Genomic DNA, 17,874 nt, shown 5'->3' on the forward strand with positions numbered 1-17,874 from the left:
TATATATATATATATATATATATATAAATTCTCATTGTTTTTTAAGGCATCTATAGTTATGTGGTGGCCCACAAGACCTCCTTCTTGACTTCACACAGAAACAGCATGTGTGCAGCATGACATACCTTTGGCCCAGTTTACACTGTCAGGTTTTGATGCCCAATTGCGATTTGTTGCCTATATCTGATTTTTTTGCCTGTCTATATACACGTTCTTTTGACTGTGACCCATATCCCATTCATGTGTTTACACTTGCCAAATAATTTACGTCACGCATGCATAAAGTCAGGTTCTAGCAATAGACGCTTTACAGTTTTCAAATCTGTGTTTGTCTTATTAATATAATAAAAAATGAAAGTATTTTAATCTCTTTTTATGGAAAGGTTCTGAAATGTGTATTCACGGGGGGTTAAATACAACAATACAATGCTTACTAATTTATTAATAAATGTAAAGTTGTGCTTGTTAACATTATTTAATGCACTGTGACTTAACACAAATAAATGGAAATAAACATTCACTCATTCATTTTCTTTGATTTAGTCTATTATTCATCAAAGGTTGCCACAGCAGAATGAACCACCAATTATTCCAGCATATGTTTTACACAGCACATGCCCTTCCAAACTGCAACCCCACACTGGGAAACACCTATACACACTCATTCACACACACACACACTTTGGCCAATTTAGTTGATCAATTCCACTACAAACCGGAGCACTCGGAGGAAACCCACACCAACACGGGGAGAAGATGCCACACAGAAATGCCAACTGACCCAGCTGGGAATCGAACCAGCAACCTTCTTGCTATGAGGCCACAGTGTTAACCACTGAACCTCCACACCTATACACACTATAACAATTATTAAAGTACTTATTATTATTTAAAACAATTTACTGTAACAAGCACATGTCAGAGTAAGATCTGTTTATGGCATAAATGTGCAAAAGTGACTCCTTTCTCCATCACGAACATTCAGACCTTTGATTTGAAGCATTAAATCAGACACGTCTGAACAGCTTTCATAAGTGTAAAATCAGTTTAGTGATTTGTATTTGCAATATCAATAATCTCATCTTCCACTCATAAATATATGATGTGCATATAAAATGTGATTAGAGACAAACCAAACACACGTTCTTGGACATCTGCTCATAACTGTTCTTCATGTGTTTTTGATTTTCCTGCTAGACTCTGTTCCTCGGTTTAAAGCACGTCTGTTCTCCCTCATCCCTCAGTTTTATCTCTGCACAGCCTGTCTTTATTATCTGTGCCTGGAAATGTTGGATCACAGGAACGCTCGGTGACGGAAGATGCTTTCTTGTGGTTGTGAGAGTGGCGTTTCTGCACATACTGACTGCATCATGTTCTCTGTGTCCAAAGGAAAAAGAGCTATAGTGACAAAACCAAGAGGAGACGCTGTGCTGATCTGTTTCCAATGATCATGTGTGCTGCGCTGGATTGCTCATATAGTTCCCAAATATTTCCCAAATGATGTTTAACAGTGCAGGGAATTGTTCACAGTATGTCTGATCATATTTTTTCTTCTAGAAAAAGTCTTGTTTGATTTGTTTCGGCTAATATAAAAGCAGTTTAATTTTAATTTTTTTAAGCCATTTTAAGCTCAATATTATTACCACCCTTACATAATGTGTTTTTTTCCTATTGTCCACAGAACTTATAATAAATAAATAAACAAATAAATAAATACATAATTAAAAAATATAAATTAAAAAAGTTTTAATTTATTTAAATATTTATTTAAATGGTTATTTAATAAATGCTTTAAATAAATAAACAAAAATGATTTAAATAAATAAATACATTATTTAAATAAACAAATAAATGATTTAAATAAATACATAAATAAAAACATAATTTAAATAAATAAACAAATACATAATTTTATTAAATAAATAGTTTAAATGAATATATATATATATATATATATATATATATATATATATATATATATATATATATATATACATGATTTAAATACATAAATAAATAAATAGATACATGAAATAAAGAAAAAAATATATAAATTGTTTAAATACATAAATAAATAAATAAACAAGTTTAAAATTAATGAAAATAATTTAAATACATAAATTACTTAAATAAATAAACAAACAAACAAATAAATATAACCATGTAAAACTGATACTAGCAACCAGAAGAGAGAATAGCGCAGAATTAACCCTTTTTTTCCTAATTTGATGCACATATTAATTAATAATACGTATGTCTTCATAAAGAGATTTAAGCACATTACAGCTTCTAAAACATTATTTTCTGTATTCTGTTAAACACAAAAGAAGATGTTTAGAAGAATGCAGAAAACCTGTAACCACTGACTTCCATAGTAGAAAAAACAAACACTATGTTTGTCAATAGTTACACATTTACAGCATTCTTCAAAACATCTTCTTTTGTGTTTAACAGAAGAAAGAAACTCATTAATGTGACTAAACAATGGCAGATTTTTCATTCTTGGGGGAACTATCCTTCTCAGATGTTAATGAAAGTTATACATCGTCTTCTAAAAAGGGTCAATTTGTTCTCCACTTTCATGTGTCTTCAGTGAGAATGAAGAGACGTCAGACAGATCAGTTTCTCATCCAGAGCAGTTTGTTATGGGTCTGATCTCATATGCACCCTTTTCACAAGATTCTTGTGTTTGTTGTGATCTTCCTTTCACTACACTCTGAGTTTACCAACTATGACCACTTCTGCTGCTGAGAAAGCAGAGAATGTGAAAAGGGTCCATACTGATACTGAACACACACACACACACACAAACACACACACACACACACACATGCACACATGCACACACGCACGCACAGCAGCAGCTTAACATCAATGACAGCATCCTCAGGAGTTCTTCAAAGTGTGTGTTGACTGCTAGATGATTTTACAAACAAGCTTGAAAGCTCAACTCAAAGCTCAGCACTGTTTATTTGCTCCAATGTTTATCTTCCAGAACTCTAGACACTTGTGTGTGTGTGTGTTTGACTAAATCACTTAATCAAATATTCAATTACTTCTGTCAATATGTATTCACCGTTGCGTAATTCCCAACCTCAAAACTTTTCTTTTAAACATGGAAAACACAAGAGAAAATTTTAACCTCTCTTTTGAAAAAAACAGACAGAAATTGATCGAAAATTTGGCAAATCATTACAGAGACATGGTGAATAACACATTAAATTAAAGATGACATTTTGATTCTTTGTACATGGGTTATTTCTGGTTTTGATTGGCTGATAGTCATGCTATATTCTGCAGTAACAGCACTCGTACAGCCTCTTCACCCTTGTGTATAACTCCGCCCACAAAGAGTGACATCAGATCAATAAACACAACAGTGTGACAAATATTGCAGCTACTGGACAACATCATGTACATTTGAGGCTTTTTAGGCAAGAATGTAGTAATTTAGATTGCAACTATGCAGTTTCTATATGCATCCGCCTGTCATACGGAGCAAAGACATTTAACATTCTGCCACAAGATGGCGACAGAGACCGCATAATTAGCCCTGAGAGGAGAAAAACTCAGCATAATTTCTACAGATCAAACCATTATAAAACTTTTGTATGTTGTAGTGCTGTATTTATACCATAGTCTGGTAATGTTTCTGATAGTATTTCTGCTAGTGTTTGTTTTGCTTTGAATTTTCGGGGTTGATTATTGTGGTCTCCCGGTTGCAACAGAGAAATACTGGCAAATCTCTGTAGACTGATGGCATTTCATGCCGCTCAGCCTTATAATATTAAAACCAGCTGTTTTGTCATCATTTTAGACATTACGCTAGAGAATCATTCAAATACTAGCTCTAAAGTGATGTCTGTGTATTAGTAGCGGCTTTTGCTGTTCTGACGTCAGCTGCAGAAGGGAATGAATGGCTGAAGAAGGTTTTGAGACATTGTGTTTGATTTCCTTTTTTATTGACATGATTATGCTGTCAAACTGTTGTAATATCACACTCATAGCAGTGCGATACGACTGTATATCGTCACTGGTGGGGCACTAAGGCCTGTGGCCTGACTTTAACTGTATGTCCAAGATAAAGCAAACCTATGAATCAAGGCTCAACAGAGTTGCCCAGCAAAAACACAAGCTGAGAGCAAAGCATCTGCAACAACCAGAATCCGAGTCTCCTGCTGAACGTTATCCAGCATTATTATCAGGAGAGGAGGAGATTCTCATCAGGACAGAGAAAAGAGAAGCAGATAAGAGTGATTGGCTGGGGGTGTGTGGGACAGAGCGGGGGTCGGGTGTGTTCGGGGACGCAGGTGACCACAGAATAAGGTCACCGTGCTCAGCTTTACAAAATTCAGCCATGAAGAAACACTATTGACATCAGCTTGGGGAAAACCAAAAACGATTCTTCTACAGTGTTGCTGCAAAATATGTACTGGTGATGAAAACACCACAAGAAAGAATACATTTAAAGAAAGATCCAGAGTAAATCTGACTTTTCAGAAATGTAGAATAATGGAGTATACATTATATATTAGTTAATGGAGGAAATGCTTCATTCAAAGCTCATTTACAGCTAAATGCATCATAAAACTATATACAGTACAAACAGTATACACACTGAAAACTGTTATTGTAGAGAAAGCTATGAAGGGATTTCTAGTAAATTCCAATAACCAGTAAATATAATAATATTAATAAATAAAAACATACAATATTTTTTCTGTATAATCGCACAGCAAGTGATTTATGTTGCATATAAATTTATACATAAAAAACTAATAAATAAACAAATAAATAAATAAATATATAAATATATACATATATATATATATATATATATATATATATATATATATATATATATATATATATATATATATGTGTGTGTGTGTTTCAAACAATATGTATTTTAAAATGTGAAAATTATATTTAAAAATAATTTTTAAAATAAATAAAGAAACAAAATAAATATTTAAAATAATATATATTTCAAAATAAATTAATTAATTAATTAATTAATTTAAATAAATATATAATTTTATTTTTATATTTATTTATTCTTATTTTCTGTAATTATTTATTTAAATGCCTGGTAAACCACATCATTCAAATGTAGCAACAACACAGCCAAAGTTCACTGAGAAGCAACACAAACAGCTGTCACTATCACTCAATGATTCACTTCTAATTCATTATTGACCGATAAAATCCCTTGCGATTACGAACTTTACATAGCTTGTTAGTGAAGTACAGTAAAACTCAGGCTCATTCGGCAACACAGGCTCATTCTGAAAACGCAGCTCTACATACATGCCAAGAGTGTATGTATGTGTATATATATAATTGACACTAACTGCTTTTTAAATTTTATATATTTCTATGTATTTTCCAATTATTTATTTTATTTTGTGTTATTGTAATTTTATTTATAGGTAAAGGTTTGGGAATAATATTTGTTTTTATTTTTCTGTAAAATTATCCTGCCATTTCTGTAAAAGAATATCCATCTCTGGAGATTGTGAATTATGTAATCAGAAGTACAAATGGCAGCATTTCGTCTTCAAAATGAATGCTACGGGGGGGTATGACGCAGTTCCTACTCGAGCTACCAGCTGATCACTTACCTCCATATGGACAGCTTTCCCACTGTTACCAGTCTGTCCAGTGACTCGGCGTGTACGCCAGAGGATTTGAGATGCAGAGAGACCATGACGACATGGGTTCGAGTCTGGTGAAGAACACTTTCAGGAAGCTGGTAAGACAAAAACAAAAGCCAAAAAATAAAATAAACAAGTAAATAACAGGGTGAGAGTGCGGTAAAATCTGAAATCATGGTAAAAATCATGCGGCTTTTCTTTTTTGGATTGCTTTAGAAAACACTATTGGTTGGGTTTGAATGTGGTGGGTGAGGGAATCGGTCGGTTGGTCATTCAGTCAGTCGGTTAGTTACTCGACAGCGGCCTCTGGTGGATATACACAAAAACAGCAGAAGCGAATTGTACTGCGTACACAGCGGCCTCTGGCGGATTCCCAAAAACAAAAACTGCAACAAAAAAAAGGTACTTCCTATGACTTATTTTACTCTCCAGAACTGTATATAGGGGTGTGTAATCAGAATGAGCCTGGGTTGACTCTATTATACATTAAATGCAGTTTTATCTAAAAGCACCTGCTGGAGAATTCTAACTGATTACACAACTGGCTTTACTGACAAAATGCACATGAAAAAAAGTCACCATCCGTGAATCGCCCTGCTCTAGCATTAAAACATCTCAACTGTGATGCATAAAAACCCCATAATTTTCATTTCTATCTTGAGCACACGTCTGCCATTCTGGTAACACAAGCATCTGCAGATATTGCGTTTGAAAATCCTGCAAAACTCTTGTGTCTCTGTTCCCCGTCTCCCTCTGCCTCTGATTCTCTTGTTCTGCACTGGATATTGCTCTATTTTTCCCTTGACTATCTGTCCGTGGCAGTGCTGCTGAATGTCCCAGAAACAGCCTGTTGCTCTTGTCATCTGTCAGCAGGGTTTCTCCTGCTCTTATCACTCTGTCCTGCCTGCGGTTCAGTCCAGCGGTCAGACTCTTCCCAAAATAAACCAGCTGTGTGCCGCTACTGCTGCTGCTGCTGGGTTTGGATGTAGAGTAATAATATAGAGATACTGAATGCTGAGCAAGAAAGAGCACCTTCAACAACTGACTTATTCTTTTGCTCATCTCTGCTGTCTGCATTATCTAAATGGAAGCACTTCTACTAGATTCTACTAGTCTTGACTATAAGTCAGATCAACATAAACATAAATGCTGTTTTACCAGCTCACATCTACAAAATTATACAATTGTTGATAGCTCTTTTAAAGGGCACCTATGATCAAAAATCAACTTTTTTAAGCAGTTTGGACAGAATTATGTGAAGATATAGTGTATCTACAGTCATTGCAGTGATGGAAACACAATAAGTCTCTTTTTTTAATTTTCTGACATTAAAATAGGACCCAAACCCCTGCAATCCTGGGGTCCACCACAACATGACATATGTGACTTCAACATGACTGTGGACACACTATACTACAAACTATACTACACACAGCTCACAAAAGGTGATTTGCATCATAGGTGTCCTTTAAAATGACTATAATGAAATGAAATATTCTTAAGAATAAAATATGTTTTGTTCTTTGGAGGAGTGAACTTGCATTGTGATGATATTATATAGTCATTCTGGCATTATATAATGAGCTGCATAAAATGATCTTAAAATGACAATAACATTGTTTATTGCAATATATTTTGTGCAATATATCCTGCAACACAAAAATAGACATCATGACAGGCCTACTAATAACCTTAATGTTTCCGAATCTAATCATAATGCAAAAATGTGCATCTTTTACAAAGCTGCTTTGAAACATAGTGAAAGGAGCTACACAAATAAACTTGAATTGAGGTCAATAAAAATATAAATGATATTTATTACATTTATTTTCCAGCTATTGCTTTTTTATTTATTGTAAGTGGTGTGTCTCCTTCTCTTCTGTCTACAATCTCAGAAATAAAGGTACAGGAGCTGTCACTGGGGCAGTACCTTTTTAAAAGGTACACATTTACACCTAAAGGGTCTATAATGGTACCTCAAAGGTACTTTTTAAGTACATTTGGGTACTAATATGCACCTTTAAGGTACAACTGTAGACTATTTGGGTACAAGTATGCATCTTTTAAAAAGGTACTGCCCCAGTGACAGCTCCTGCACCTTTATTTCTGAGAGTGTAGCACACCTCTAATCTTTGCATATATCTTTGCATATGTTCTGTGATTGGCCGAGAGCTGAGGATGTAGCCAATAAATGAAAGCACTGAAATGACGAGTCTCAACAGGCCTGACAGATTCATCGGGGGCCGCAGGTAGTGGAGTCTGTACAGAAGTCAGCTGGCGGGGGCAGCGTTTTCTGCCAGCTCGTTTTCTCTTCCTCTCTCTGTGATCTAATGTGGGAGTTGTTCGGTGTCAGAGTGACTTAGCGCTTACCTGTACGGCATCTGAACTAGAGTAGCAGATGGTAAGCGCTGTCTGCTAATGGTACCAGAGAGAGGACATCCCTCATCATACAAAAAAGGGCTTTTCCAGTCAAAGCTACACCGAGAGTCAGCAGGAACTCATCAAGCTGAACTCCAGCACTTCATCACTCATACGGCGTCAAAATAAAGCTATCTGAAATATAAATGCTTCTTCTTTTTAAAACTATACGAGTTACATATGCAGTTGAAATAGGGTGGTGCAATTAATCTGTAATTTGATTTCGGCGTCCACTGATTATGAAAAAAACATTAATCAAGGTAAAGCGATTATAGCGTCATATCTATTCCAGCAGTGTGCATTTGTTCCACTGCACAGCTCAGATTCACGTGAAAATAGGTCAAAGCATGTAGTGTAACGTGACTTTTGAAGCATGGGACAAGTGTAATTTGTTAAGGTGTACTCGATTTATTCTAGTTTTTCAAAATGCTGCTGTGTGCATGCGCTGAGCCTGAGACAAGCAGAGCAATACAATACATTAAAATATTTATTTATGAAGCACATTGATACACTACAATAACGCGCGACTCTTATCGCGTGGTAAAAAATATTGCCGGTAATCTATTCTCAAAGTTAGGTTGAGAGCTGGGTCTATTATACGCAAGCTATGATGACTTTCACTTTGATATTTTAGTGCGGATGTATACCTGACCGGTGAGCCGTCTACAAACAAGAGCTCTTCTGAATCAAATCAGCAGGTACTGCAGTTCGGCAAATTCCCTTTAACTCATGAACATTTCATTGATGCCACTGTGACAAACTGGGCTATTAGATGCAAATAAGGAGTGAGGACTGGTGAGAGTGTTATGGAATTTAATAACGCACGCCAAATGGAAAGAAAAAAAACTTCTGCATTTCACGATGTGTGTGTCTGTATGTGTGTTTTTGTGTGTGTGTGTGTGTGTGTGTGTGTGTGTGTGTCTGTGTCTGTATGTGTCTTTTTTTTCTGTGTGTGTCTGTATGTGTGTTTTTGTGTGTGTGTGTGAGTGTGTGTGTGTGTGTCTGTGTCTGTATGTGTCTTTTTTTCTGTGTGTGTCTGTATGTGTGTTTTTGTGTGTGTGTGTGTGTGTGTGTGTGTGTGTGTGTGTGTGTGTCTGTGTCTGTATGTGTCTTTTTTTCTGTGTGTGTCTGTATGTGTGTTTTTGTGTGTGTGTGTGTGTGTGTGTGTGTGTGTGTGTGTGTGGTCCTTTACTGACAGCCGCGTGTGTGACTCTTGTTGGAAAATATGGCGAGTAATCCTACATGACGGTAATAGTTTGATCACGGTGTTTACTTCAATATATCAAAATATCTGCAGACTCCACAAGTCTTAATTCCATTTCTGTTTAGTTCAGTTATGACTTTAGTCGAATAAAGGTAATCAAAAATGGCTGTTTGGAGCTTATATAGTTCAACATACACGTTTAACTTAATACAGTTAGTTAACACAAGCACATCTTATTGAACATCATTTATTCATCACCAATTATCACAGTAGAACAGTTTCTCAAGCAGTTTGTGATGCATTTTGGAAACAGGAGATGAGCCCCTGGTCTAATGCGCCACCTGGCTTGAGAAACTCATCCTCAAAGACTTATTATTTGGGTTGCACACATATTCTAAATGCCTTCGGCAGAATTCAAATAACCATTTTAATCCAGATTATTTTTGAGATTAATCTAGATTTAAAAAAAAAATGTATGTCCACCTATAATATACATACAGCATCCATGCCTTATATACGATGGCCAGTAAGTGATTCATTTTTTTTTTTATAAATTGTTAAAGTATTGGTGTCTGTGATGTCAGCCAGAGACTGATGTAAACACCATGATTTTTTTATAAGCTCACTTTAATGTGCGATATGACTAAATGTGGTCATAAACAAATATTTTCTCAATTCATATGAGTAGCAGCTTGGACCTGGAAACAGTATTTCATACGTCACAACTTAACAAGCGGACACTGATTATTGTGACAGGCCTACGAGCACTCACAATTATTAGCCCTTGAGTGATTTTTTTTCTTTTCTTTTTGAAATATTTCCCAAATGATGTTTAACAGAGCAAGGATTATTTTTTTTCTCGGTTCGTGCGGTAGAAACACACCGATCTGAGTGCTTCCATTACTCTATAGTAAGCGATGTCTCCCTGTGCTGCGCCTGAAACCATTGCTCCCATTACCATTGGCAAATATGGAGCACGAAGCCCAATGTTGCATGCAGAGAGACACATTTGTGTGATTAATCAGGGGAGGTTTTAACCTCTACAGCCCCTCAGGAGATATTCTCCACATGCAGATCTAATAAAACACTGTCCTCAGACCAGCCAGTGCCACCGGATACTGTCCTCGTCCACTGGTAAACGTGAAGGACACCTGATAGCCAGCTGTTCTGGGGGACTTCCAGGACCTCAGGCTTCCTGGTCTACTTTTTATTGCCAGACCTAATTTTTCATGACCCTCTGTGCAACCCAAACCCAAAAGTATATATAGTTATATATAGTTGAAATGAAGCAGGTCTAAATGAAGGCCCCAGTGCTTTATAAGCACGACTTTTTTTTTTTTTTTAATTGGGGAACGTAATGATTGATCTTTAGCATTGGCAGCAATGTATGTAATGCAAAATTAGTAATAAATATAGAGAAGCATATATATTTATTCATACCAAAAATTTGACTTAAATGTACTTTCATTCAACCAGCAAAATTCCTTGCTCTGTTATACATTATGTGGAAATATATGAAAGAGAAAATTCACAGGAGGGTGATTAATTTTGACTGTATATCCTGAATACATGTTATTATTTGAGCATATAAAATAGCATTTATAGGATGTTGCATTCTAGTTTGGATTTGCAAAATTTACATGAGCATTTCTCAGCATGCTTACACTTTATTTTAAGGTGAGGTAGCTACAGTGTAACTGTTCATTTAACACGTTAATTAATTTAATGTGATTTATGGCAACCCAAACCCAAAAGTAGATACCCTACCTGACAAAAAGCTTAAGGAATATCCACGTTTAGGGAACAACAAATAATAACTGGACTTCTAGTTGATCATTTGGTATCAGAAGTGTCTTATATGAAAGGCAAAGGCCTCTAGATGATGCTTATTTGAGCTGATTTTTGCAGGTGGCAGCATTGAAATGCAACTCATGCAAATATTAGTATTGGTATATTAGTATTAGTAAATAACATTCATTCATTTTCTTTATGGCTTTGTCCCTTTATTAATCTGGGGTGGCCACAGCAGAATAAACTGCCAAATTGTCCAGCATATATTACGCAGCAGATGCAACATAACACTGGGAAACATCCATACGCTGATACACTATGGCCAATTTAGCCTATTCAGTTCTCCTATTGCGCATGTCTTTGGATTGTGGGTATAACTGGAGCACCTGGAGGAAGCCCACGCCAACACGGGGAGAACATGCTAACTCCACACAGAAACGTCAACTGGCCCAACTCGGACTCGAACCAGCGACCTTCTTGCTGTTAGGCGATTGTGCTAACCACTACACCACCGTGACACCATTAAATGTGCAGTCTAGCCAAAATGATTCATAGCATAACTGACTTAATTCCCTTTTATTCAACCAGCAAGTTTATTTATTTATTTTTGACCGGCAATGACACAGGCTTCTCCAATAAGACAATAACAGGACGTACATCGTGGAAAAAAATAATATATAATTAATAACATAATTGTGAAAATGCAAGAAATGAGAGCTGGTCATGCATGCCCTAAATCACTAATCAGACACAGAAATATCCACAGACTGAATAGACTGGTTCTTGAAAGTGACTTCAGTTTTGTTCACCACAGTGAAAAATAGGAAACAGAAACCTGGGCTGATTACATCACTTTGAGCAGGCAAAAAAGTCCATTGTAGAGTAAATTGCTTTTGGCCAACCCGAAATAAATGCCTTTTAACACTACTTGAGCAGAAGAAATGACATTGATGGGCCGTTTCAAGCATGTTTTGTTTTTGCTTTGGCATATTTAAATGAGAGTTTGTCTGGATGTATTTGAGATTTGAGTATTTCCCCATTCAAGCAGATAAGAGTTGGTCTTGCATGCCCCAAAATTGCTGATCAGGGAATAAAACGGCCGCAGTGTGAACTGACTTCCCATGAAAATGACTTTGGTTTTGTTCACCAGAGTGGAAACAGGAAAATGGAAAACTTGTAGAGGAGCTTTATAACTTGTGTGGAGTGATTGCATTGTGCAGCCAAGAGTTCACTGATGTTGATCAGGATGAGAAAGTGTACATTAAAGGAAACACTTTACTGGAAGAGACTGCTCATAAGACTGTCCTGACATCTTTCTAATCATGACATGACACTTTTCACGAATACGGAGGAGATTTTGTGCATGACCACTCTCAACTTTGTAATGTCATTTTAAATGCAAAAGTGATATTTTTAATGATAACTTGACAAATAAATCCAAAGATTATATAACCAAAGACTCTAGAATACACGAGACATGTCACTTGTATAGTTTTGAATGGGGTAAAGTGTAATGATCAATACGGTGAATGAAGCCCTGCCTATTATTACAGGAGCCAATCATTGATCGCTATAGCCTGACATTTCTCTGGGGGAGAAGCTCGGACCAGACGTGTGCTTTTAAGACAGTTTGGTGGTCAACAAACGCACTGGAATCTTAACCAATACTTGCTTTACAGACATAAGAAATATTTCCACGTAAATCTGTGCTTTTAAATGAACCAAGTGCACTTGAAAACAACTTTACCTTCAATTAAAGTGTCACCAAACACTTATTAATGTTGCTGGAGTACCAAAAAAAGGGAAAGATCATGATAGTTTTGTTTCTGAATTGAAATGCGAGTTTGACGAGATTACACATTTCCACAAAGACAGAACTATTACACTATTTCATATGTCTGAAATGGCTGCTCATAAATATTGCAAACCTGGGACAGAGCTTAGAGTGATTTACAGGCCAAAGAAAACCAGCTATGACAGCTGTGCAGCACTTTTTTGATGTGCGACATTGCTTAAATAACCAGGCTTATTCACTGCTCAATCTCAGAGAATGACACAGGGCCGAACACTTCCCCTTGGGGCACCTCTCTGCTACCAAAATTGATATGCAAGAAATGAAAGAGACGAGCAGCAAAAATGATGCATGTGAAGTGGTGAGCCCAGCGAAAGGTCATCCAATCTGACAAACCGGCCAGTGGCTCTTGTGTCTGTGTCTGTGGAGCATTAGAGTGATTTGAGAGGGAAGAGGCGTTCAGGTGTCCCGGGGTGAGACTGTCAGCTCTTTTTCACTGCTCTTTTAGAACTGATGCACAATGGCACTCCACAGATTCCAGCACAGAAAGCCCACCCTTCACACAATCACTCAGCATTTACACAGCCCAGCAGCTCCGCTCAACAACTGACATTTACTGTGAGTTAGAATATACACACACACACACACACACACACACACACACACACACACACACACACACACACACACACACATTCAGCAGTCACTCACAATGACAAAAGATATTCACTTTAAACTTGTAGAGAAACATTTATTCTGACATTAATTCAGCTGCCAGAGATTGCCAGGGTGTGTTACTGATGCTTGCTAGAAAGCCCCTAATGTACAAATGAAATCAATGCTAACCATATTGATTTTGTTAGCTCACATTGCTAGTCTTGTGGTTAACAATTCATCTGCATGTCATTAAGAAATTAAAATGGTTTGCCCCTTTAATCTATAAGTAAAATGCACTTCCTGTTTGTTTTTAGTTCAATTCTCTGATTAGGTCTGATAGATGTATTGGGCGAGGCTAACATACTTAACCACGCCCATCCAGCTGCCAGTTTTGACATCAAACAGAAAAGGTGAAGAGGAGGAGTCTGTTTTTAGTTTATATTAAGAGTGCTTTCAGATTTGTTTGGGAACCTGGTGCTTATTCCCTTTAAGCCTGGTTAGTTTGGGCATATGTGAATCCCGCAATAACGTTCTGATCCACATCAAATCAATTGGTCCGAGATCACCTGAGGAGGTCTCGTCTAGGCTGAAACGAACTCTAGGGTGGATCGGTTGCAGTGAGACAGCAATACTAACCAATGAACTAACAAACCAGGCTATATCACTAGATAAATTATTATTATTATATATATTTTAATCAGCCCAATTCAAATATTTTCAGGCCATTATATTAGAAATTTTGTTAATTTTTTTGCATTTACCTGCCTATTTATCAGATATTGATAATAGTTAAAAGAGTGCATATTGGTGCATCTGTAGTGAAATTATACAGTTAAAGACAAACTCATTAGCCTTAAATCTGACTATTTTGAAGATGCTGGTATTCAGCTCACAGTGCAATCACACACACACACACACACACACACACACACACACACACACACACACACACACACACACACACACACACACACACACACACACACACACACCTAACCTCTATAGTGCATGTGTTTGAACTGTGGGGGAAACCGGGGCACCCAGAGGAAACCCACGCCAACAGAGGGAGAACATGCAAACTCCACAAAGAATGAAATGCCAACTGACCCAGCCAGGACTCCAACTAGTGACCTGTGCTAATTTCTATAAATATATTTTAAATATATATTTCTTTCAGTCTGAGTAAAAAATACATAAATACTGTGAAAATCTCTGTTACACATCAGTTGGAAATATTTGGTGGGAAAAAATAAGAAAACAAATAACTGACAGGAGAGCTGATACTTTGGTCTTTGTAATTTTGATGTCTAAAAGTGTTTACAATCATTGTTTTTTTTTGTTTTTTGCAAAAAAAAAAGGTGCATTTCAGTTGAAAATAAATGTGTGCAGGGTTTTGTCATTGTATTGTCATAGTAAAAACAAGTTCTCTTCTCCATTCCTTTGTTGTTGTTGTTAGTTTGCAACCTATAGTTTTAGTTGGGGATGTCCCGATCAGCCTTTTTGACCTCAAGTTTGAGTCATTTGGTATTGAGTATCTACTGATACCGAAACACAATCCGATATTTATATAACATAAAAAATGTTCATAAACGTTCATTAAAAAAAAGAATAAAGAAGAGTGAAGAAACAGATTCAGGATGTCTCTTAATGATTATCTAACTCATTTTATTTTAACATTCTACAACTCTGTTAACAAACAGAGCACTTCTGTGAGGTAGCTTGAACAATCAAGCAGTAAATAACATCAATTCTTCACGTTTGGACTTTACTGCAACATTAAATATAAGAATGATCTAATATAAAAACAAACAGCAGCTCAACTTTAAATACCCGACAGGCAATCCCGAGTTTACATATGTCAGTTTGCCATGCTGTCAATGTTGTCTTCATTAACTTTATAATACCTCCAGACTGCAGACATACTCACTTGATGTCATGCTGCACGCGTTGCTGTTTCTGTGTCAAGAAAGAGGTCTTACTCTGTGCCAAAACATAACTATAGATATGTTCAAATATATATATATACACATATATATTTGAGTCCTGATCAGGAGGTAACGTCCGATTCCGATCAAGTCTGAAACCATGTAATCAGGCCCGATTTCTGATCCCGTGATCGTATCTGGACATCCCTTGTTTAAGTGAACAAATGTTGAGGACAGCTTTTGTTATTTTCCTGTGATCAGATCTCAGTGATGTCCTCAGCTATAATAACTTGTTCAATATTACACATTCAGAGCATTTCTCCCGGTGTGATTGAGCGAAGTCTGCATGTCTGTGGATTAAAGGCTGAGTGGGTCAGTAACTGGTAGGCGGATTTCCTCTTAATGAGCTGCTAAAGGCTGATTGTCAGACTGTTTTCTAGTGAAGATGAGCTCTTCTACAAGTGTGTGAAATGTTATTTGAGGTCGCTGCCAAGTGTGTGTTTGCAGGAGTTTGCGTCCGTCAGAGAAAAAGAGCCGATCACCCCAGACTCCAGATGAAAGCTTGGCCCGGTTTCAAAGTTTCCACACGGCAAAAAGCTTGCAAAACACCTGAGAGATAACGATACGGGGGGATTAGCCACCATTTCATTTCTGTCCCTCTCTTCTTCTCTTTTCTCCCTCCATTTTTTCCTTTTCATGTGTGACAGACTGCGATTCCTCGTGGCTCCAGAGGCCCACTTTTCCGATACCATTCATCCCCCTTAGCCCCTGGATTTGTTTATTTAATCCAATATTTATGCACTGTGTATTAGGGCAAATGCAAAACAGCTTGCCTCTGTAACGAACTGACACGCTGGACCAGATAAACAGAAAACACACAATCGGCACACATAAGAAAATGCCAGAACATTCGAAAGGAAAGCATTGCATTGAGAAAGAGGAAAGATAACCTAATGCAACCTTGCACGGATTATAGCTAGAAATGTAGAGTCTCTGAAATGCATTGGTTTATTTGTGTACTGCACAACTATAAAGCAGCAGACAAACATACTGTGGGATTAGACTACTTAAATGCAGGAATAAATCACATTAAATGTAAATCACACAGAAATAAACATATTGAATCATTATATTTGAAGAATCTGCGGTCAGGCTTTGAAGTACACTTAGTATGATGTGTTGACTAACATTTTAATGCACATGTACACTTCATTATACATTATTATTTTAAAGACTAGGGCTGGGTAGGCGATATGAGAAAAATTTACAATTGAAATATTCACCCGCTTCGAATGTTATCAGTCGATTGAATGGGCGTTATCAGTGGTCATTAACTGACAGATATGGGACGCTAGAACCCTTCTGCACCTACTGGTAGGCTCAGAAGACTGTTATCATCCATCCAAATGGTTAATCAGCTGTACTAATAGAGAAGACTCTAGGTGTGTTTTTACATTACTGTGACGGTTTAGGGGTCGACAATAATAAAATACAATTAATTGGAAATTTTATAAATATTATAAATGATCCATAAGTGATCAATAACTGATTAACCATGTGGATGGATAACAACAGCCTTCTGAGCCGAACAGTAGGCGCAGAAGGCCCCTACTGGCCCATATCGATCAGGCGATGACAACTGATAATGCCCATTCAATTGAGTGATAACATTTAAATCGGCAGACAATATGGACACAAAATATGTCATGTATTGTGTGGTCATCTACACTTCATTTGTAAATAAACATCCTTTCCTGTCATTCAGACCTACAACATATTCCAAAAACAGTTGTGACAGGAGCATTTTACGGGCTGCCGTAATCAAGTAAACTGGTTAAATAATGTTGTGATGTGATTTTAACTATGATTTGGTACAAAAGCAGCCTCTAAAAAAGTTCTACTCCCTCAGGAGCAAAGATAGGCAGAGGATCGCCAGTTTGCCAATGTGAGAGATTGAAATGTTTAAAAACAATTATCCTCAAAGAAAGAGAGGAGCCATTTGGATACTTCACCTTCAACAGTGCAGAACATCATTAAAGGATTCAAGGAATCTGGATGATTTTCAGTGCGTAAAGGACAAGGGCGCACGCCTAAGCTGAATAACTGTGATCTCCGACCCCTCAGGCGGCGCTGCATCAAGAATCCTCAGATTCATCTATAAGCCATATCACCACATGGCCTCAGGACTTCTGCGGCAAACCTTTGCCAAGAACCAAAATACATAGTTACATCCACAAATGCCAGTTAATACTGTTCTGTGCCAAAAGGAAGCCCTATGTTAACAGTGTCCAGAAGTGCGGTCAACTTCTCTGAGCACAAAGGCATCTGGGATAGACCATCACACAGTGAAAACGTGTACTGTGATCAGATGAATCAGTATGTCATTCATTCATTTTCTTGTCGGCTTAGACCCTTTACTAATCCGGGGTC

At 36.9% G+C, this 17,874-nt stretch overlaps 1 protein-coding gene across 8 annotated transcripts in view; it reads right to left on the minus strand.

Annotated features, from left to right (window-relative positions):
* nrp1a (neuropilin 1a) overlaps window positions 1–17,874 on the minus strand; it is a 453,654-nt gene that overhangs the window by 288,582 nt on the left and 147,198 nt on the right. For all 8 annotated transcript variants that reach the window (XM_073940109.1, XM_073940107.1, XM_073940105.1 and 5 more), the window contains exon 4: window positions 5,625–5,752. In XM_073940109.1, coding sequence (XP_073796210.1) covers window positions 5,625–5,630 — 6 coding nt within the window. In that variant the 5' untranslated portion in view covers window positions 5,631–5,752. The remainder of the gene's footprint in view (window positions 1–5,624; window positions 5,753–17,874) is intronic.

The sequence above is a fragment of the Danio rerio genome, chromosome 24 (genome assembly GCF_049306965.1).
Source record: "Danio rerio strain Tuebingen ecotype United States chromosome 24, GRCz12tu, whole genome shotgun sequence".
NCBI lineage: Eukaryota > Metazoa > Chordata > Actinopteri > Cypriniformes > Danionidae > Danio > Danio rerio.